The 24340-nt window shown below is 44.6% G+C and overlaps 2 protein-coding genes across 3 annotated transcripts in view; one reads left to right on the top strand and one right to left on the bottom strand.

The window, feature by feature from the left end:
* zfpm1 (zinc finger protein, FOG family member 1) overlaps window positions 1-6347 on the bottom strand; it is a 157641-nt gene extending 151294 nt beyond the window's left edge. Inside the window, exon 1 of the mRNA XM_063196826.1 lies at window positions 5787-6347. Coding sequence (XP_063052896.1) covers window positions 5787-5826 — 40 coding nt within the window. The 5' untranslated portion in view covers window positions 5827-6347. The remainder of the gene's footprint in view (window positions 1-5786) is intronic.
* A 4586-nt stretch (window positions 6348-10933) lies between these two features.
* Window positions 10934-24340, top strand: part of LOC134447376 (carboxylesterase 5A-like) — a 32543-nt gene continuing 19136 nt past the window's right edge. The window contains exons 1-10 of one of the 2 annotated variants that reach the window (XM_063196825.1): window positions 10934-11066; window positions 11996-12191; window positions 13144-13282; window positions 14130-14263; window positions 15902-16055; window positions 17213-17317; window positions 18811-18912; window positions 20758-20898; window positions 22705-22788; window positions 23373-23514. In XM_063196825.1, coding sequence (XP_063052895.1) covers window positions 11000-11066; window positions 11996-12191; window positions 13144-13282; window positions 14130-14263; window positions 15902-16055; window positions 17213-17317; window positions 18811-18912; window positions 20758-20898; window positions 22705-22788; window positions 23373-23514 — 1264 coding nt within the window. In that variant the 5' untranslated portion in view covers window positions 10934-10999. Of the gene's footprint in view, window positions 11067-11992; window positions 12192-13143; window positions 13283-14129; window positions 14264-15901; window positions 16056-17212; window positions 17318-18810; window positions 18913-20757; window positions 20899-22704; window positions 22789-23372; window positions 23515-24340 lie in introns of both variants that reach the window. The other variant, XM_063196824.1, reaches the window with a different exon arrangement.

Here is a 24340-nt window from a genome sequence, read left to right as displayed (position 1 = left end):
ACTTCAAAGTCGAGCTGAAAAAATAGATCGAGATAAATAAATAAAGAAAGAAATACAGTCATTTCATGTCTTCAATGAAAGAGAGAAGAGAACCTCTTGAAATCAAAAAGGGAGCAGCTCAAACGGTTCCACCCACCCTGCTCACCCCCCCTCACTCAACCCCCCCTTGACCTTTGACCTAGCTAGCTCAAGCACACACACACACGCACACACACGCACGCGCACGCGCACACGCACACGCACACGCACACACACACACACACACACACACACACACGCCCCAGCTGAATAGTTCACGGTGACCTCAAGGACATTTGGATGATGTCAGTATACTAGCGTAGCGTGGCGTGGCGTGGCGTGGTAGGGGTGGGGCGTCAGTGTGTGTGTGTGTGTGTGCGTGTGTGTATTGTGTGAGCAATATCTTATCTCCCCCCAGCATCGGCACAGTGTGTGTGTGTGTGTGTGTTGTGTGTGTTGTGTGTGCAATGTCTCTTATCTCCCCTCTGCATCGGCACAGCGTTGCGCTATCTGGGCCCCCATCTGAATGGCTGCTTATCAGGCTCTGGCATCAGGCTGTGGGAGCTGCTTTTAGACTCCCAATACATCCATCTGCCATTTCTGTATGCCTGCTGCTCTGCTCTGCAGAGGCCCCTATTCCCCTTATCAGGCCTGCCATCCTATTCTGCCCTTATCTAGCCCTACCTCCCCCCCCAAACCCCCCCCCCCCCCACCCCCACCATCAGCACCATCACCAAACCTACGTAACAACCACCCCACACACACACACACACACACATACACATGCACGCACAACCACCACACCATCCTCTGACCCAACCCCCCCAACACCATCACTAACTGTGCCCCCAAACCCCACCCTCAGCATCATCACTAAACCTAACAACCACCCCCAAACACCCCTCCCCAGCTCCATCACTCAAGCTAAACCCCCCCCCCCCCCCCCAACCAACCCCACCCTCAGCATCATCACTAAACCTAACACCCCCCCACCCCCACACACACACACACACACACACACACAAACACCCCCCATCACTAAACTCTATCTCTCTCTCTCTCTCTCCCTCCCTCTCTCACTTATCGACAGCTACACACAACCCAGTTTCGCAAGCACCAAACAACAAAACAAATAAACAAACAGGCAAACAGCAAAACAACAACAACAAACAAAGTCGTCTACTACACAACACAAACATGACAAAGATGAGAACGGAGCCGCCAAATGTAATTATAATGCGGAATCCGTTCCAATCTCCTCCATCGCTCTCTCTCTCTCTCTCACACACACACACACACACACACACACACCGAACCGAACGAACGAACGAAAGCACGTCCTTATCGGAGCAGGAGATCTCCCTGGCTCCACTATCGCCTTCCACCATCTCGGCAGACGAAATTATAAATAAATATAAATATATAAGCGCACGCGCGCAGAACCGGGGCTGCATCAGCCGCCTCCACCCCACCGGGGCCCACGGCTAGGCTAATCTCCCCATCAGGGGAAGGATGGCTTATCTGTTCCTGCCATCTCCACCACTGGGGAGAGTGACGCACAAAAAGACGCACACAAATATTTCCTCTAACTCTCACACACACACATACACTCACACGTACACACAAACACACACATGCAGGGTTGTATGTAACCAGACACCATAGTTACAGGGCTTGTCAGTCTGTATGAGAATGAGAATTACAAAAGACTAATAATGCTGCCCAGCTCTTTCTCTCTTTCTTTCTTTCTTTCTTTCTTTCTTTTTTTCTTCTGAACAGAAAAAGAAAATGGTGACTGGAGTTCCATGAGTATGACTGCAAGTCAACATGGAACATGGCGGTTGGGGTTGGGGTTGGGGGGGCAACCTGCCCCCCCCTCCCTCAATCTCTCTCTCTCTCTGTCTGTCTCTTGCAGTCCCTATCTCTTCCTCTCCCCATTCCTACTTAACTCCCTATCTCTCTACCTCCCTATCGCTCTCTCTCTCTCTCTCTATCTGGTGCACCATGTGACTGCAGACCCATCCGGGCGAGGGTGGGCGAGGGGGGGGGGGGGGGGTGATAACAAAGAGGGCCACGACACCCATCAGAGGCCGGCTGCTCGGCCCCTTATCTCCTCCCCGAGTCTCGAGCCGCGCCATGCCGCTCCGTCCCCTCCGCTCCGCACCACACCGCACTTCTCCGCACCACATCGCATCGCACCACATCGCACCGCACCACACTTCTCCACACCACATCGCACCGCACCACACTTCTCCGCACCACATCGCATCGCACCGCACCGCACCACACTTCTCCGCACCACATCGCATCGCACCACATCGCACCGCACCGCACCGCACCACACTTCTCCACACCACATCGCATCGCACCACATCGCACCACATCGCACCGCACCACACCTCACTTCTCCGCACCACATTGCACTGCACCACATCGCACCGCACCACACCTCACTTCTCCGCACCACATCGCACCTCCAAGCACCACATCGCACCACCCCCTCCGCTCCGAATCGCTCCGGATCGCACAGCACCACATCGCACCACACGCACCACATCGCTCCGCACCACACCACACCACACCACACAGCACCACATTACTCCGCACCGCACCACATCGCACTGCACAGCATCGCACCACACACCACACCGCACTAGATCACACCACAACACACCGCACCACAACGCAACACACCATACTGCACCCATATCACACCACACCACATCGTACCACACTACATCGCTCCGCACCACATCGCTCCGCACCACATCACACCACACTGCTCCGCATCGCACCACACCGCAACACATCACTCCGCACAGCACCCAACCGAACCACACTGCACCACATCGCACTGCACCACACCACAGCGTACCACCTCGCACCACATCGCACCGCACCACATTGTACCGCACCTCATTGCACCGCACCGCACCACTCATTACTTTCATCAACGTTTACAAAGGGTGGGTTCCAGGGATGCACTGGGGGAGAAATAGGGCCCGGGCACTTTTGGTGCAGAACTGACTCACCAGTGGGCCCTGCATTTTTTTTTTACATTTTTTAATAGGGCCCGAAAAGGCAGGGCCCACGGGGAAATGCCCGCTTCGCTATGCCAGATGGCCAGTCCAGTCCTGGTGGGTTCTTCTCACTGCACTGCACTGCACAGCGTGCCACAGCATCTGTAGGCATGTCGGCTGCTGCTACGTGTTCCATGTTGGACACACACTGTGCAGGGCCGGATTAATGCACAGGCTAGATATGGCTGCAGCCTAGGGCCCCCAACCTGCCAGGGGCCCCCACAGGCTAGATATGGCTGCAGCAAGCTGACAAGCCATATCATGTTGAGTTCAGTGGGTAGACATTTTGTCCTTAATTCCTAGCTTGTAATCATGACACTGTCTATGTAAATTTGTCCCAAAATTTGGCCTCCAGGGGGTCCCACAGCCACCTGTAGTGTAGGGGCCCAAGGGCATCTTAATCCTGCCCTGACACTGTGTAAATACCGGGTGGGTGTAATCATAGTACATCCATACATACAGTACAACACATATGAGGCTCGGGCAGCCTGCACAATAGGCGATGTAAATATAGGTAGGCTGATTAGTGCATGGGTGTGTAATGTTAAGAACAAAATGTGGCCCACATTATCATATAGCTGACTAGGAGTTGAAAAGTGCTTATCTTGTGGCGCCACAATACTGTAGTGCCAGCGGGGTGGCATATTCAACTACAGGATATGAGCGCACACACAGACACACACACACACCCCGCTACCAACGTTTCATGATGTCACCTGATTAGTTCTGCGAAAACTCTGCATCTTGACAGATATTCATCACTGAACTTCTCTCTCACACACACACACACACACACACACACACACACACACACACACACACACACACCTGGTTGTGTGTGAATGCGTGTGCGCGGCGCATGTGTGCTCCGTCTACCTGCGTGCGTGTATGTGTTGCGTGTGCGTGCGCGCTCGTTTTGAAACGCACTCGGGGCAGATGCGGCGGTAGATCTGGCTTCCACTGCACAGTGTCTGACTCTGAGCTGAAGGCAGGCTGGGGAGGCTGGAGAGGATATGACTAACGGCTCCATTAGGAGCCCCACTTCAGGTCATTGTGTCATACCGTGACTGCCCACTGCTGCGCCTGCCTGCCCTGCGCTCCCGCCTGCACGGCATGCCTGTCTGCATGGCTGCTCCTCTGCTCCGGTTGCTTTTAAACAAACGTGGAAACCGCCTTTAACGCTCTGCCACATGTATATGCTAATGTCACCTTATCGGTCGATTTTTCTTCCCCTTTCAAGAGTCGCTTTCTGCCTTTGACTCGCATTAATATTTATTTTTGAACAGCCCTTTCAAATTCAACCTCCAAGATATTGCTACTGTGCTTATCGCACCGAATCATCTCCTCTGGATGGAGAACTGAAACAGCGTCTGGCACCAGAGCAAAACGACTTTTCAGCACTGCTGAGTCTAGTGTGCGTGTGTGTGTGTGTGTGTGTGTCAGAGCGAGAGAGAGAGAGAGAGAGAGAGAGAGAGAGAGAGAGAGAGAGAGAGAGAGAGAGAGAGAGAGAGAGAGAGAGAGAGAGAGAGAGAGAGACCCATTATTTCTGCCATGACAACATATCACCTGTGAGATCTAAGCGGAGAACTGTGATAAACCTCACATTTTATAAACAGGAAGAACTTGTCAAGCACAGAAACGAAGTCTACCAGCTTAAGACAAGGCTGGGGGAAAAAACTAGACCGGCGCCTGTGCATTACAGAGTTAAAAGGATTGATGAAAAAAGATCCAATTGTGAGCGGTTATCAGCGAGGGAGATCAGTTGGGCGCGCTATCTGACGCCCCATCTCTGGAAACAGAACTGAAAAGCCGGGGAGAAATGCAACGCCAGCCACAGTACAGCCACAGACAGAAAACAAATAAAAAAGATCCAATTTTAATCCTTATCGCCTGTGCGATCGGATCGCTCTTTATCTGCTCTCACATCATCTTTTTCAGAGAACAGTGACGTTTCCACAACAGAATTAAACAGGAAACCACGGTCACAGTTCTGTTGGGCAACGTGTCTGAGGGAACAGCAAGCAGATTTAGCCTACAAACCAGTGCGATGTTTTTAACTTGAAAACATGAAGTCCAGGATTATTCCAGTTTAGGTTTTTTTTTCTGACAACCACTTGTCAAGTCTGAAAACTTTTCAAATGCGCATCTTTTACATGACACACAACACAACAATACATATGTTCTTTTTTCCCAACTATAAAACCTTGACACACAGCAGAAGTAAACCACGGGGTCAACAACCGACCAAATGCAACTGTCAGTCACCTCTGTGGGATGGTTTTAATTACCAAGACGCTGGCTTATGTCATTTGGGAGTGTGTGTTGGTTAAGGTGCAAAACCTGGCATGTGTTGCTCATGTTACACATTAATCTAGCCTTCTGGAGAATTACTAACTTACTAACACCGCATGATTGGCCACAGGCTACCTGTATTGAGAAGAACCCGCGCTCATGAGCTGGAGAGACGCTACTGTTGGTGTGTTCCCACGCTGGATACCCAATGAGTAGTTCGCTTTATTTCTAAGAAACATATTGTCATGCGCCAACAGCTGCTTTCCGTCAGCGCTGTATTGACCAGACAGTGCGCACAGAAACGCGTTTCGACTAATGTTTATTTCAGTCTTCAAAGAGCGACTGAACTGGGAATAATTAACTATCTTGAAAGATGAGTGTTAATTTGAGGCTTACGTTTGATCTGCCGGGGCTTGCTCTGCTTTCTTCGAGACATGGCTGTGCCTTGTTCCCTGGTGTACGGCAGCGAGGTGCGAGGTCCACGGAGAGCTAGCAGCGGAGACACACAGATCGATCTCCGTCCGGAGCTATCCGCATGACATGCACTTTGATATCAGCCGTCGGAACTACCTGTGGCCGCGTGAGCTGCTAGTTACGATACTTTTCTCAGTTGCTTCCCAGATGAGCGCTCCTACTTCCCCCGCGTCCTCGGAGCGTCGGCGGTATGACAATCAAGCGAAATTTTCAACTCAGTCTTTGTAAATACTACAGTTTCGTAGTCTGAAATGCTGGCAATGTTGTGTCTTGTTTGCGTTAATTCCTGGTCCACACCCCCTCCGTACTACTAAGTAGCAGTTTTCAATGGGAACCGTCCGATACATTGAACACAACGGGTGGAGATGAGCCACACACAGAAACGCCTCCTGCAACGCCCATTGTTCATGACGCAAGACGCAAACATAAGCTACGCCCCCTTACGCTTTCAAGCAAAATAGACAGCCATACTCTCAAAAAAGTAATAGCCTAATTTTTTTTTTTTTTTGTGCAAAGCTTTTATGTGAAAGAAGTGTTAACATCAACAATAATGAAAATAAAAGAAAAATAAATGAATGTTCAACATTTAGATTTCTGAGTATCCTTTGATCATGATCCATTTTGGACTAAAATGCTTAAACAAAACATTAAGGCCTAATAACTATCACATGAAGCACCTCACTGAAATGATGATGATGGGAATGGTAATGAATTACTGCTTCCTTTTCTTTGAGTATTGGGGGGATTTTTATTTATGTCTGTATTTATTAATCAAAATCTTCTTCGGGAAGGCAAGTGTACATTTGTGTAGGCCCACATGTCTGCACATTTCTGAAGACAAGATATTGAAATATTCCTTGGAATAGTATCAATCTTTGTGAATGTGTTCGTTTAAAAAAATGTGTTTCTATCAACTCATTGCTACCATCTAGTGGTGATGAGCTAGAAGACAAACATCAGCCTATTCTTCTGGCCACCTGGCCTCAGTCAGTGATTCCCACACCTTGTGGGCCGCAACTGTTTTCGAAGTGGGCTGTGAAATCACCCTCTAAAAATCTAAATAACATTTTGTGTGTGTTGCTGTTGACAATTTATTTGAGTCGTATTGTTTATTGGGCTTGAGGTCAGCCACAAACATTTGAGAACATTTCATTTACATTACGTTACATTACATTGCACTTAGCTGACGCTTTCATTCATTCATTCATTCAAAGCAACTTACAGTTATTATTTGTCAAGGTATTGCTTACAGTCCCTGGAGCAATGTGGGGTTAGGTGCCTTGCTCAAGGGCACTTCTGCCATGGATGGAGATGTAGGGAGAGGTCAGGGGGGATTCGAACCTGCAACCCCTAGATTGAAAGACCAACTCTCTAACCACCAGGCCACAGCTGCCCCATTTCAAGTGGGTCCCAAGTTGGAAAAGGTTGGAGACTCCTGGCCTAGGCTAGCCTACATTGAAGGTCTTCTGTTGGGGCCATCACAGAATTTCTCATCATATTGCATATTGCCCTAAACAATAGGATTTAGCCTAGTAATAATCGAAACGCAGGACCTTTAAGGAAGATAACTATTCATTTCTTACTCTACAGAGACAAGAGACAACTCAAATACAGTATTTTTCTTTTTTCTTTTGAAATAAGTAGCCCAGATAAACTTTTAAGTATTTTGAAAGTCGCTTTGGTTATAAAGCGTCTGCCAAATGCAATGTGATGTAATGTAATGTAATAATGGTTACAATTTATAAGGACTACGTTTGCATTCATGTACAACTAGTAGGCCTGTTTGTGTTGTAAGCACAATGTTACACCATTACTATACAGTCCCAGGAAAAAGTTTGTACACCCTTTGAAATTTCTTACATTTCTGTCAAAATTGATCATAAAACATGGTCTGATCTTCCCGGAAATCTCAAGAAGGAACAATCAGAGTCTGCTTTAATTAATTCCACCCAAACATTTACATGTTATCATATTTTTATTGGTCATAAGGCCATAACATTCACAGGAGAGCAGGGCATAAGTAAGTACACCCTTGCATTAAGTAGGTTTTAACCCTCAGTTAGTTGCAATATCATCAACCAGACTTGTCCTGTAGTTGCAGATCAGATTAACAAAACAATCTGTTTGTATCTTGCCTCTTCTTAAGAGAACTGCCTCTCATCAGCAAGGTTTGTGGGATGTTTGGAGTGCATAGCTTCCTTGACTTCGTGCCATATAATCTCAAATTTTTTTTGTCAGGGCTTTGACAGGGCTATTCCAGAATGTGTATTTCATTATTATGAAGCCATTTTAAAGTCGATTTGCTTCTAAAGTATGGGTTGTTGTAACTTTTCAGGACCCATACTCTTGTGTGCTTCAACTGTGTGACAGACTTCCTCACGTTTTTTTCTGTAAAATATCACAATAAACTTGAGTTCATTGTTCCATTGATAATAGCAAACTGTCAAGGGCCTGAGGCAGCAAGGTAGCCGCATATAATGATGCTCCCGCCACCATACTCAGAAGAGGAGATGTAACCAAGAATAGCTAAAAATGGGATTCATTCTGCCAATCTAAAATTAATGGGGTTTCTGTCCAAAAAAATATTGCTGCACCTTTGAGGTTTGCGAAAAAATATTTATATGCTTCATAGAATTACTGCAAAATATTCTGTAGACCAACGTTGAAACCAAAGTTGAATTATTCAGGGGAACACACAATGTCATGTTTGGAGGAGAACTGGAGAACCACACCTTCACCAAAACATCATCTCCAACTTTGAGTATGGTGGCGGGAGCATCATTATATGCGGCTACCTTGCTGCCTCAGGCCCTTTTCAATTTTCTATTATCAATGGAACAATGAACTCAGAAGTTTATCGAGATATTTTACAGAAAAAAGTGAGGTAGTCTGTCACACAGTTGAAGCACACAAGAGGATGGGTGCTGAAATGTGACAACAACCCATACTTTGAAGCAAATCGACCTAAGAATGGCTTCATAACAATGAAATACACATTCTGGAATAGCCCAGTCAAAGCCCTGACAAAAAAACAATTGAGATTATATGGCAGGAATTCAAGAAAGCTATGCACTCCAGACATCCCACAAACCTTGCTGACAAGAGGCAATTTTCTAAAGAAAAGGGAGACCAGATACATCCAGATTGTTTTGTTAATCTGATCTGCAACTACAGGAAACATCTGGTTGAGGTTATTGCAACTAACTTAGGGTTAAAACCTATTGAATGCAAGGGTGTACTTACTTATTCCTTGTTGTCCTGTGAATGTTTACATCTTATGGCCAATGAAAATATGAAAACTTGTAAATGTTTGGGTTGAATTAGTTAAAGCAGACTCTGGTTGTTCCTTCTTGTGATTTCCGGGAAGATTAGACCATGTTTTATGACCAATTTTGACAGAAATGTAAGAAATTTCAAAGGGTGTACAAACTTTTTCCTGGGACTGTATGTTCATTTTAACACAGCGACATGGAAAACACAGGAATTATCTTGTTGTTTCTGCTGTTATTATTCTATGGATGATGATGATGATGATTATTATGCCAATGATGACGATGATGATGATGATGATGATGATGATGATTATGATCATGACAATTATGATGATGATGATGATGATGATGATGATGATGATGATGAGGAGGAGGAGGAGGAGGAGGAGGAGGAGGAGGAGGAGGAGGAGGAGGAGGAGGAGGAGCAAGAGGATATTGTAGCTATGTTTGTCTGTCTCACACTCTTGGGAAAGGAATCCTTATCTAGCCCTAACAAATGACTAACCTTGAGACGTCTGATATATCCCTGTCCGTTCCTGCTCAGGCATCTGTCTTCTTTTTTTGTTTTCTTTTCTCTTTGGGATGACAGTCCATTCGCAACAACATAGGACCTATTAGTCCTAGCAGACCACTGTAGTCAATGATTGTGACATACGTATACTAATCCTTTCAATTACAAACCATGTGCAACTCTAAGTAAAATGTGACAATCCCACAGGGACAACCCATTGCCACTGGTGCACAATACACAGAGCACAACACAAAATTGAATTTAAGCCTCAGACAGGCAAAGCGGCAACCAAAATAGACACCAATGTTGGGCAAGTTATTCAAAAACTGTAAAGCATCACTAATTTACCCTGTCCCAAGCACCGCCCATCGATTGTGACATCATACTACCTCGGACAACTTTGGCTTCTCGGTCAAGATGCGGCTGCTGCTGGAAGCCTTGACCTAATATACAGTAAATATTTGAGTCAACAATTCTTCATCATGCAAATTGTTCAGAAGAGAATTATAAATTATACATTTCATGTGCCTCCCTTCCCTATTGGATTATTCGTTCAGAGACTGACCGCAGTGATCTACTCCAATAAGGCATTTGTCCAAATACATCCCAGCCCTGACAAAATTAACATCCCATTATTGTTATGGTCATTGATAGGATAGGCTATTGTTTGTGAACTGTAATTAATTTTATGAGAATAACGACCAGTTAATCATAATTAGAATATGCTGTCCATGTTGTATATTGTGTTGCTGTTATGTTGCATTATCATGGTGCTTCCTGAATGTGGTTCAGAGGTTTGTTGTGTGTGTGTGTGTGTGTGTGTGTGTGTGTGTGTGTGTGTGTGTGTGTGTGTGTGTGTGTGTGTGTGTGTGTGTGTGTGTGTGTGTGTGTGTGTGTGTGTGTGTGTGTGTGTGTGTGTGTGTGTGTGTGTGTGTGTGTGTGTGTGTGTGTGAACTGCTGTAAGGCTGATTGCTGTACTCAAGTGTGTGCTATATGTTTACTGCAATGTACAATAATGTGTATTAGGTCTCTATGTTTTGTGTGTTTGTACTTTCATATAATAAGCGGACACCATAATTTCCTTCGGGATTAATAAAAGTACTCTACTCCTCTCTACTAAGTTAGTGTATTTTACTCATTTATTTGTTTGGCAACCACTTTGCTCATGAGCAAATGTCCCAAATTTCGCAACTGCTTGATTTTGCCATAGGGCTGCGTTAGCCAAGAGCAGAAGGGAGAGTTAAATTGTGTTGTAAATCAGTACAACACTCAGAGTTCCTGTGTTTGCCTCTGTGTTGACGAGGTACCTGGGTAGCTTTCGTCCAGAATTTAAATCCTTACTACTGTCAAAAATGTCAGGCAGCCTCTTCAGCTGGTGTTTTCTACAGAAGATTTTCCACTTCTTGCTTTCAATAACAGGTAGGCAACATCGTTTATTTTATTTTCCTTGTCTACATTTCTTTTTTGTAAAACTTTCAATAAGCTAAAATAAGCTTAAACAACACATGGAAGAACATATCAAAATGAATTATATTGGCTGCCAACAGGATTTGGTAGGCCTAGAGAGGTTGAGTCGCTCAGAATTAAAGATGTAGAGGGATTAATTACTTACCTATTACATTGAATATTGAATTACCTTCAAATTACCATTTTATCCATTTTAATTATTTTCAATGCAAGAAAGAACACTTATTATGTATATAACACTTATATATAATCTCATCAGTTAATGTAATCGACTGTTTCGAAGTGTCCTCATTTGTGTTGCCTTTATTCTTCTTCAACATTTACTGTTTCCTTATTGCCCCTTTCCCAACTCGTTTATGACACGTTCATTTTTCATGCTCATGAGTATCACCCAAAACAACAACTTTGCTCAGTTTTGGCAGTTGATACGTATGTTTCCTTTGTTATTTATTTTCTCCATTAATAATTGAATATTTTTGAAATTACAGTACTTTGCTGTTATTCACAATTATTGACAACTAATAGTTCAGTATTTGAGTGCATGTAAATATCAAGAGCTGAGCTGAAATTACACTGACCACCTACAAACTTTTTACGTTAACTTTTGACTCTCCAGTGTTGTGCGGCACGCCAATTTGAACGCTACAGTGTTGTAAATAATCAATCTGGATTTAAAGGTGGTAAATTTAATCTACAATATTGACACCCCATTTTCAACTGAGTCCAAAGTTTAAAAAAGCAGTGTTAGTTCAACACTTAGAGAGTTGATTCAACATCTTCTAGGGTGTATTTCACACCACAGTGCTCCATTGGTGCTGAATTTACATTAAAATAGTATTTTTTCACTGTGTATTTCTGTTCCCTTGCATGGTCTGCAGCAGATCCTGCTCCTGTGGTGTCTGTGAGGAATGGGACTCTCCGTGGAGCCTCCATGAGTGTCAAGGGCTCTGATAGGCCGGTGCAGCAGTATCTGGGGATCCCCTTCGCCCAACCCCCCCTGGGCCCCCTTCGCTTTGCCCCCCCTGAACCTGCAGAGTCCTGGGAGGGGGAGAGGGACGCCACACAGCAGCCTAAAATGTGGGTAAAGAATTATGGATCAAGCCGAGCACTCAAGCATCACACAATAATGTCCATAAAGAAACAGCAGCTAACGAAATTAGAGAGACGAGTCTCTTTCCTGTTAACAGTCGATGCTCGTTTTATTGTACCGTCATACAAATTTTGTAACACTGTGTATTATGAAGTGTGAGGGAGTGGTCCACTGTTTCAATCCACCAATGGGATCTTAACCACGCAATGAGAACAATGGTTTTGGATTGTGCACACCACTCTCTCACACTATGTACTAAAAATTGTCTGGGGCCTGGATTACTGTTAGGGTAGTGTCGGTACCCTAACTCTCATTGTGTATGATTCAAAACATCATCATCAACAACAACAATATAAAAAATTACAGTAATAAATATCATGATCGTCGTCGTCGTCGTCATCTCCATCATCATCATCATCCTCCTCCTCCTCCTCATCATCATTGTCGTCATCATCCACCACCATCAGCAGCAGCTCCAGCATTGTAATCATGATCATATATAGCAGTGGTTCTCAAACTTTTCCCATCATTCCCCCCTTCGGAGGGTCCGGATGCTTTCAAGTCCCCCCACCACCCAAGCAACAGCAGTACTCGCGCAGACTGATTTTACGATCGCTGCGCGGTGCAGAATCAAAGGAAAGGTGACTGCCTGGTGATATAAAACAAAGAGGGAAATGGAATGCAGTTGTGTGTTCATTTCCTATATGACAATTAATAATATAATGTTTATAATTGTGTATATAATGATTAAAACATATTGGCTTATTGGCGAGACAGGAAATCCTTTCCTTGGGGGGGGGTCCCAAATATCAGATGTCACACGCCCCCCCTATCATTCCTCTGCGCCCCCCCCAGGGGGGCTTACGCCCCACTTTGAGGCCTAGGGCCTAATAATCCACCTCACTATGTGTAACTTCCTTCATCCTTTCCCGGTGCCAGGTGTCCCCAGCCTCTTCCCATCGTCTCCCACATTGCCAGAGTCATGGCCAACAAGTTCACTCTGCCTGCTGTATCAGAGGATTGCCTCTACCTCAATGTCTACACTCCTGCTGAACCAGACACCACAGATAAACTACCAGTAAGACAGCCATTCCTAATATTTTTCTCATAAGGATATGATTTAATTAAGCATGGATACGATTTGATTTTAGCATGCGGCCATTAAGACTAAAATGCACCTAAAATTGTTTCATACAGTTAAACTCTACGGGTAGCAAGTAGCAAGTGTGTGCCTGCTTGCATTCATACATGCATTTGTGTGTGTATGTGTGCGTGCGTGCGCGCGTGTGTGTGTGTGTGTGTGTGTGTGTGTGTGTGTGTGTGTGTGTGTGTGTGTGTGTGTGTGTGTGTGTGTGTGTGTGTGTGTGTGTGTGTGTGTGTGTGTGTGTACAAGATGGCCGGACCCAACATGGCCACGGTGAAGCGTGTCGCGGTTACCTGCACGCACCCATGAACATCCAGCCACTGCACCCGTTGAAACTGCCAGCATGAAAAGGATTAACTGTGATGTGGCTGACTTGTGTGTGTGCACTGTTTTTGTGTGGCTGGTTGTTTATGATGCTGATGTTCTCCTGATGTAAAGGGGAGTGGGCTGTTATGGGTAAGTGGCAGTCATGGGCAGTCATGGGTATGCGTCAGACTTGTAGCCCAAAGGTTGCTGGTTCGACTCCAGACCCATCAGTTTGTTGGGGGGAGTAATTAACCAGTGCTCTCCCCCATCCTCCTCCATGGCTGAGGTACCCTGAGCATGGTACTGTCCTGCCGCACTGCTCCCTTATGGCGCCATTGGGGGCTGCCCCCTTGCACGGGTGAGGCATAAAATGCAATTTTGTTGTGTGTAGTGTGCTGTGGAGTGCTGTGTCACAATGGCAATGGGAGTTGGAGTTTCCCAAAGGGGCTTTCACTTTTTTTCTCCTGATGCCTAGGTGATGGTGTGGATCCATGGCGGAGCTCTGTATTTGGGTGGGGCCGTCCAATTTGATGGATCTGTGCTGGCAGCCTATGAGAACGTTGTCGTAGTGATCATTCAGTATCGTCTTGGCATTCTGGGATACTTCAGGTAAATCAGACACCGGACAAGCAGGGCCCTATTAATGCACAGGCTAGATATGGCTGCAGCTATAGGGGGCCCCACCTGCCAGGGGGCCCCTGAATGGCCAAAAGTGAAAAAATGTGAAATTGTGAGAGGATGTAATATTGAAAAATTCACGTGTCGTATCGACTACAGTTGGTAGACAAGTTATCCTTAATTCATAATTATGACACTGTCCGTGTAAATTTGTCGGGAAATTTGCCTTCCGGGGGGGCCCACAGCATCCTGTATCCTAGGGGCCCCAAGCCATCTTAATCCGGCCCTGCGGACAGGTACTACCTGACCCTCTCAGAAAGTGTCTAAAGCTTTTGACTAACCTCAGAAAATTAGCTTTATTAGAGTAGAGTACTTTTATTAATCCCATAAGAGGTGTCTGTCACCTTGCATACATGTATATACACATACACAAAGACCTAATACACATTCTTGTACATTGCAGTAAACACATAGCACACACTTGAGTAGCATTCAGCCTTACAGCAGTTCACAAACACACACACATACACACACACACACACACACACACACACACACACACACACACACACACACACACACACACACACACACACACACACACACACACACACACACACACACACACACACACACACACACACACACACATAACAAACAGATAGAGAGGGTTTCATCATATAAGTACCTAGGGATTGAGATGGACGACAGAATGTCTTTTAATCAATGTGCACAGAACAGAGCAACAGAGAATGTTCTTTCTTAGGGAGCTCAAAGATTTTAAACTAGACTGCAGTATTCTTCAATTATTTGACCAATCACTTTTGCAAAGTATTTTGTAATTTGGACTTATCTGTGTCTATGGCAATATGTATGCGCAGGACCACAAAAATTGCAGTGCATCATTAAGTCGGCCAGCCCGGTGATTGGTGTTGACCAGACATCTGCAGTAGAGCTGTACAACAAGCTTATTTTAAGAAAGGTGGACCAAATTTTAACTGACCCTACACATCCCCTTTACCCAAAGTTTTTAAAGAGCACTAGGTCAAATGACAGACTCCTGCAAAGAACAATCAGGACAGTAAGATATCAAAAGTAATTTGTACCTACAGCGAACAGCAACTTCAGCACTTTAGTTCTCTCACCTGCCCTAATTTATTTAATGCATTTAATCTATTTACACAGCACTGTTCTTACTTCTGTTTTTATTTTCTGTTTTTATCTCCTATTGTTATTGTTATTTTATTTTATATCACGTTCTTATCCCCTATTTATTTATTTATTTATTATCCCTGAGGAATAATTTAAAGTTTACCTTGACCTTGACCTTGACCTTCACACACACACACACACACACACACACACACACACACACACACACACACACACACACACACACACACACACACACACACACACACACACAAACTCTCTCTCTCTCTCCGTCTGTCTGTCTCTGTCTCTGTCTCTGTCTCTCTCTCTCTCTCTCTCTCTCTCTCTCTCTCTCTCTCTCTCTCTCTCTCTCTCTCTGTCTCTCTCGCTGGTTCTTGCAATCCTCCCCTCAGTTTCAACTAGTGTTGGAGTTGTACTGTAAATGCAAGTCATTATATGTATTTTTTTCTTGAAAAGCACTGGAGATGAGCACGCCCAGGGGAACTGGGGGTTCCTGGACCAGCTAGCTGCTCTGCAGTGGGTGCAGGAGAACATCCAGAGCTTCGGGGGAGACCCCAACTCTGTCACCATCGCAGGGCAATCTGCAGGAGGGATCAGCGCCTCGATGCTGGTAAGGAAAATCTCCCTTTAACAGAAATGAAGATGCCCACAGGCAGGGCAGTACTGGGGGAGAAATAGGACCAGGGCACTTTTGCCTTAGAGGGGCCCCTCATAATTAGCGGTGCATAACTGACACATCGTTTTTCTTTTTCTTTTTTAACATTTCGGAAATGCCCGCTATGCCAGATGGCCAGTCCAGCACTGGGCATATGATTATTTTTTTGTAAATGGTGTGATACCACCAGACCATACTTTTCATGTTACTAAATTGCTTGTGAATGGCCTGGTTGACACGATATGGTCTGGAGACCGCCTACAGAATTTCTCGTAGGGGAGGAGTGGTTTGTGATTGCCAACGGCAGTTTATTGGCCATTACGAGTGTATCATTTGGTGTATACGTATAGCCCAATGGTGTCAGTTGAATTCAAACAAACTGTAAGCTTCCAAAGTTAGGACAAATTTTGGTAGGCCTCTGTGATGTCTTCCGGTTTCATCCAGCAGCCAACTACAGTACGCAGGGGATATTAGTTTCAGAAATGACAGCAAACATTTGTTCTACAGATATCCTGTGTGTGAGACAGCTTGGAAAGATGAAATATTTATTTATAAATGTCTTGGCCTATGTTTACAGCATCTGTCACTGTTCTGGTGAGGCATAAAAACTGCAATGTCACACACCACTGCTAACATGAATGTCTTTGATTGATGCACAAAGACGAGAGAGAAAATAAGCCAAGATCTCTCTTTTTCACATTTATAACAAATGAAAGACTTTAAGGGTCATGTCATTTTTATATCCTCTCTGTGCAACAGCTTGTGTCTCCATTGGCAAAGGAAATATCCATTTCTTTCCTCCCCTCTTTAATGTCCTCCTCTCTTCTTCCCTTCTCTCCGCTCCTCCTTCTTCCCTTCATCATCTCCTCTCTTCTCGTCTACAATCTCCCTCTCACGTCACATCTCCGTGTCTTTTTTTTTTTTTTTTTGGGGGGGGGGTTGCCTACTTTTTTACCTTCTTGTACCTTTTTTTCTTGCTGTTTGTTCTGTGTGGGGTTCCTAACTGATTGTACAGGTCTGTCCTGATGTGTGTTTTTATGTGTCCTTCTGTATTACGCGACCCAAAAGTCCGGCAAATAAACTGAATCGAATGACCTCTCTCTATCCAACAGCTCTTGTCCCCATTGGCTGATGGGCTGTTCCACAGAGCCATATGTCAGAGCGGGGCGTCCACCCTGGAGTCCTATTCTACCAGGGAGCCCATGGCCCATGCACAGGTGATGATCACTGCCAGAGCTGCTTCCAGTCCATGTGGTGCCCTAGGCCAGTGTCTCCCAACCTTTTTTGTCTCGCGTACCCCCTAAGCATTTTTGTCATACCCTGAGTACCCCCTCACTCATGCTCTATACATTCCTCTATCCCCATAAGATTATGCTTGACTGGTTAACATCAGACCTAATCACAAGTGAGATTAGGTCTGGGGAGTTGCCTATTGTAAACTCCGTAGGGGAGAGAATACTTGGCTATTATGACACACTGCCCTGCTCTCTGATTGGGCAGAGAAACTGTTAAGGTCGGAATGCTTGGCCATTATGACACAGTGCCCATGATCTTGGACGTTATGAGTCATCCTCACCAGACTGTCTTTCAGATCGAAACGATTGTGTAGAACTAAAGGCAGTATGGGAGTTCCCAGGCTATGATTATGCTCCATACATTAGTTTTTATTGATATTTTCCCACGTACCCCCTGCAGTAGGCTCGCATATTCCTAGTGGTACACATACCCCTGGTTGGGAAATACTGCCCTAGACGAGCACCCGCTTTCCTTTTTGTGCATTTGGAAAATTTGCATATGGAAACACATAGCGTTGTACATCTGATTGAGCACAGCTGGTCTAGTACCTGTATAATGTATAATGTATATTGAGTATACTTACATTGGCATGAGTAATCATTGCCGATGGGAAATTTAATGATTTACTTCACTTCACTGCATAATTTTGTATTGCTTTTGGATGTTCCTATGGTGCCCTTAAAACATTTAGTGCCCTAGGCAACTGCCTTGTCTGCCTATGCCTAATGCCGGCCCTGCCATTGGCAATACACAGGCTACTACACTGGCTAATAAACTCACCTCTAAGCCGAGAGTGTGCATCAAAGGCGAACTAAGCGACCTGCGCGGCGGAAGTCATTATTTCTCTATGGAGGGAAGACGAGTAAAGCTACCAGAGCGAATTTGCCAGGAGCGAAGCTTCTTGAGCAACCAGAGCGAATTTTGACGATTCAACTCAAGCTAATCTTAAGCGAATACGCTATGACGCGGAATTCGCTATGACGCTATGACGCGAATAAAACAAATTCATGGTGAAACCTCTTCAACCACCCCAGCTACCTGGGTCGCGTAGGTAGCACCTGATGTACACAGGCCAAAAAACAACAGCATCAGCCCCTGTGAACTGCCGGCCCACTGGGAAAGGCCCTGTATGCCAGATTACCAGTCCAGGCCTGGTTATTACATTACAGCAAGTGCTTATATCCAAGGTGACTTACAAAAGATTAGATGAAACAGCACTGTAAAATCTGTGTGGAAATACAGAATACAAAAATATGCAAGTAATACACTTTACAGCGATATACAACGTGTGGAAAAATACAGAGGCATGGCTAAATTAGTGTAAGGAGGGGGGGGATCTTACTAGCTTACATGCAATGCAATCAATGTGCAATTTTCCTCTTACAAATGCCTTTTTTTGCTATTGTGTCTATAGATGGTGGCACAGGCAACAGGATGTGAGCGCAACTCTACGGAACTCATTGTGCAATGCATGAGAGAGAAGTCTATAGAGGACCTCATCCGCATCAGCCAAAAGGTGAAGTCTCACTGTGCTTAACCCCTGTGGGCATTACAGTGTGATGAAGTGATCCGCATACTGGGCATGACCTCTCCAAAAATATAAACTTTATTTCATTCTACAAATGGCAATGTTTCGATCCACAGTGGATCAAGACGTTGCCGTTAACTTTGTATAATGAAATAAAGTTTATATTTTTGGCACTGTCTGCCACGGCACCTGGATAATTGTTTTTTTTGGATGTGCGCACCCCAACCTCCGGAGCCTCTACTATAACATTATTGTCCCAAATATTGTAATGACCAAGTCTTAATTTGATACTGTAGGCTCTCGGCAATAGCAATGTTGTTATGATGTTGTTGATTGCATTCAGCAAAGAGTGAAAGAGCCTGTCGGCCCATCTGCACAAAGAGGCTACAATAGTGTTTCTCAACGGGGGCGCTACAGCCCCCAGGGAGTGTTAGGGAGCCCTAAGGGAGCATTGGCAGGCTTATGATGAGGTCAAAAAAGGTTGAGAACCACTGGCATAGTGCTTTTTAAGGGCTATTTTGTAGTCCTCACAGATGACTTATTGGGTTGTCTTGAAGAGGAGAGGAAAATAAATCTGAAATAGATAGGTTTTCCATTTATAAACATTCACAATGTGAGGAGTGGCAAGATGCTAAGCAGCCAAACATGTGAGCGCATTTTTTGAGTGACAGCAGTTTCCAACAATAGACGCGCAGCCAGGGGCGCGCAGCCAGGGATTGTTTACAAATAGGAAACCCATATATACATGGGTTCTAAACTTCTGTTTTCTCCTCGCTGCGCGACACTGCACACAACTCAACCCCTGATTGTTGGAAACCACTGTCGGTGAAAAAAAATTAGCCCACATGGTTGGTTGCCAGTGTCTTGCCCCTCCTCACAACATCATGTTTATAAACACAGTGAATCCATAGGCCAGTTCTCATGTGACTATAATTAGGTGCAAAGGCGTCTGTCAGGTTTTTCTCAAGAAGAGCCCAAATGCAGCACACAAATGAAGTCCAGGGAAGGTCAAGGGTTTATTAAACTCAAACTACGAACAGAACAAAAATCTCAAGGGAGGAGAAAACAAAAACCCACGAGGGGGAAAACATCAACAAACTAAACTGAACACGGGTTAACAATTACAAGCAACAGAGATTCACTTACGGGATACACGAACAGGGATTCGACATGGCAGGACAAATGATTCCACGCAAGACAATGGAAACACAGGACTTAAATACACAGGGGGAATTACAAAGTGGCACACGATAGGGCAGGAGACAACAGGGAGCAGGTGGCAAGACTACAAGGAGACGAGTGGACAATTACAAAGATCACCGGGGGCAGAGGAGCAAACAAGGAACCAAATGGGACAATCAAACACTAAATCACAGACAATAACAAAAGGACACGAGCAGGGCAGACGATAGGACAAGACACAGGTGGAGACAATGACCAGGGCAAACGAGACTAACTAGAACAGGTGAACGCAATGACAAACAAGGTAAGCAGGTGCAGACAGTGACTGAAGGCAGGCATGGGTAACAGGAGGATAACAAGGAAACGAGAAAAGGGGCAGGTATCAGATGGAAACAATCAGGAGAACTAAGCAAGGCAAACGAGACAAGAGGACCAGGTGACACAAACGAGGGGTGGGGCAGAACACATGACAGGAAAACACAAAAGCACATGGACAGAGGAGGTGACAGGTCAAAAACGTAAACAAAAACACAAGGAAACCTAAACAGAGCACAAGGGGGGAGAGACATCAAAACACAAGGGTCCAAAAACAAGACATGTGGGTCCGGATCCTGACAGCGTCAACTTATCTCTCCCGTGTTCTTTGTGAAGGTTCCGATTTTCCGAGGCGCCACTATTGACGGAAGGTTCCTGACCGCGTTGCCAGAGGACGTCCTGAAGGGGAAAGACTTCCACAAGGTTCCCGTCATCGTCGGTGTCACTAACCACGAGTTTGGATGGCTACTGCCATATGTAAGGAAATGCAAACAAGAGATGTACAGTACAATTACTAGATTCAATAAATGCAATTGAGTTTTATTCATTCTAATGCCAATACTGAGGTCCATTTTGGCAGCTTTTGTTTACCCATTAAGACACGGCTTTGTAAATTTGCTGTTACCAGAATGGCAATGACCAAATCGTAGTGCATTACTAAAGGGCCTGTCTTATTTCATAGTATTGTAGTACTATGGTAGGCTAGTTACTTTTCGATGACTATCATAGCGTGCCACTGGAGGTACGGCGTACTGGGGGTAGGGATACTGCGCCATTTTTGAAAAAAAGAGCTCATATCACACACCCCCTTGAGTTAAAATGACTGCTTTCTCCTGTACTCCCAACCATTCTCTGAGTATGGCAGTGCAAATTTTACCTCCAATCTAGCAATTAACATAAAATCCTGTGAGATCAGTTAGCAGTCATTTGTTAATTGGGGAGCGTACCTATGTTCCCACGCCCCATTGGTCCCACAGCCCATTGGTCCCACGGTCCACTGGTCCCACAGCCCATTGGTACCACAACCCATCGGTCCCACAGCCCATTGGTCCCACGTCACTAAGACTTTTTTTTTCCCCATTTTTTAGGCCCATTGGTCCCACAGTCCATTGGTCCCACAGCCCATTGGTCCCACATTGCTTTTTTATTTGATTTTTTAGGCCCATTGGTCCCACAGCCCATTGGTCCCACATCACAAATACTTTCAGCATGATTTTTTAGGCCCATTGCAGCCCAATGGTCCCACAGCTTAAGCCCCATGTTTCACAACTCCATGTTTCCATATTTCTGAGTAAACTAATGGTGAAAAAGGTGTAAAGACATTAAACCGATACAATGTGGCCTACACATTTTGTTAATTATTTTTATTGTATTATTTCCTCAGCTTTTTTTTAGCTTCTTTTCCAAAAGTAAAAAAAACACCTACAACTGCACTGGTACTACTTATACTACTGCTACTACTAATAATACCAATAATGATGTGCCTTTTATGGCTGCAAAAATTGGCCTATAAAATATCATCACAGTCGGGGGTGGTGCACTTGAACAGTGTCAAGGTGGCAAGCTGCCATAAAATAAAATGTATTTATTGGATATATATGTTCCTAATGTACCGTAGTTGAGGAGCATTCCCATGCAGGCTCTACATGGGCCTCCCTCACTGCGCTAAGTTACAATGAAGATACTGAGTGAAAACTTAAATTGAGTAGTAGTAGTACCAGTGCAGTTGTGTGTTTTTCTACTTTTGGAATGCTACTTAAAAACAGCTTTGAGGACATAATTTAAGGTTAATATGTGTAGGCCATGCTGTAATGGGTTACTTAACACCTTTAAAAAAAATCTCTATTAGTTTACTCAGAAATGTGGGAAGATGGAGTTGAGGAACATAGGGCCTAAATCTGAACAATTTCGCAGGAATGTGGGAACATGGATCAGCAGGAATATGTTGTGGGACCACTGGGCTGTGGGACCAATGGGCCTAAAATATAATGTTAAAAGTGTTTGTGATGTGGGACCAATGGGCTGTGGGAGCAACGGACCTAAAAATAAATTAAAAACTCTTAGCAATGTGGGACCAATGGGCTGTGGAACCAATGGGCCGTGGGAACATAGGGCTGACCCCGTTAAGGGCTAACATGGAGGCAAAATTCGAAAGTACGATTGAAAGTACATGGAAAAGGTAATACGCAGTCATTTAACTCAAGGAGAGGTGTACAATAAGCTTATTTCCAAAAATGGTGCAGTATCACTTTAAGATGATTAAAATCCTTTGCGCCTCAAAAGGGTGTTGTTGCGGACGGATGGGAGAAAGGCATGGACCGAGCAGCTGTGATGAAGGAGCTGGCCGTTCATTTACCCCTCAGCATGGTCAGTTTATTTACTGTGTGTGAAATGTCACATTTTCCAGATTTGCCTTGTCCAAAATAGATCTCAGTTGTCAATTGACTTTATTGTGTCAATTTATCCAGTCACTGTGGTGGCAATTGGACACAGGAATATGTTTTACTTTATTTATTTAATATAGGCCTTCATAGTAGCCTAGATATCTGTATTTTATTATGTATGTATATCTTTTTGGGGTCAACTGAGTTGTATTTGAATGTGCTATAAAAATGAAAATGACTTGACTTGACTTGTCCCATCCCACTCCCCTTATGTGAATCCTTTGGGATATGTCTCCCTCTGCTGGAACAATATATTCTACAGTCATTTTATATCCACTTCAAGCTGTTGGAATAGAAAATTAGGAACTTTTGAATTGACTGTTTAGTATTATCACATCCCACATCTTGTTTACAGCTTGTTGCAATACATACATAACAATTCATGTGCAGCGTTGTTTTTTCTATTTTACTATATCTTTTTGTCAATTTATCATCATTGAGTATGGCCTAACTGTATACTACAAAATCAACATGTGATGTGTTTTGTTTATGTTGTATGTACTGCAGTCCACAGAGGCTAAGGAGCTTGTCGTGGATGAATACTTCAAAGATGCGCGTACGCCGCAGGACATGCGAGATCAGTTCACTGAGATGGTGGGGGACTACTGGATGGTGGTGCCAGCGGTGAAGGAGGCCGGGTACTACCTAGGTGGGGTCCATTACTTTACAACAGTGTGTGTGTGTGTGTGTGTGTGTGTGTGTGTGTGTGTGTGTGTGTGTGTGTGTGTGTGTGTGTGTGTGTGTGTGTGTGTGTGTGTGTGTGTGTGTGTGTGTGTGTGTTCACTCTTCCTGCTGTATCAGAGGATTGCCTCTACCTCAATGTGTACACTCCTGCTGAACCAGAAACCACAGATAAACTACCAGTAAAACAGCCATTCCTAATATTTTTTTCATAAGGATATGATTTGATTTTGGCATGCTGCCGTTAAGACTAAATTATACCTTAAATTGTTTCACAAAATAATGGGTTGATTTGGCATGGATAGAATTAGCAAGTGCCTGCTTGCATGTGTGTGTGTGTGTGCGTGTGTGTGTGTGTGTGTGTGTGTGTGTGTGTGTGTGTGTGTGTGTGTGTGTGTGTGTGTGTGTGTGTGTGTGTGTGTGTGTGTGTTTATGTGTATATATTACCTAGGTGAGGTCCAGTATGTTCAGAGGAGTATAAAGTAACAGTAGAAGACATTCTTACAGTATATCTACCTTAATAGGTACAGTGGAATAACAGGTGTTTACACTATGCAAGATCATGTAGGCACTAGTGTCATTTACATCCGTACTGGATGGTGGTGCCAGCGGTTAAGGAGGCAGGATACTACCCAGGTGTGGTCCATTATAAGCCTGGCAAGCCAGCCTAAATGTGATATTAAATGTGAATATTTAGTCTGGCCCTGATCAATGAATGGCACATTGGAAGACTGTTGATGGGAAGAACCTGTTGTTTTTCAAACTGTGTCTGTGCCTAATGGCCAACGCTTTGT

This window comes from Engraulis encrasicolus, chromosome 4, assembly GCF_034702125.1.
Source record: "Engraulis encrasicolus isolate BLACKSEA-1 chromosome 4, IST_EnEncr_1.0, whole genome shotgun sequence".
Lineage (NCBI taxonomy): Eukaryota > Metazoa > Chordata > Actinopteri > Clupeiformes > Engraulidae > Engraulis > Engraulis encrasicolus.
This window is presented reverse-complemented; position numbering and strand designations above follow the sequence as displayed.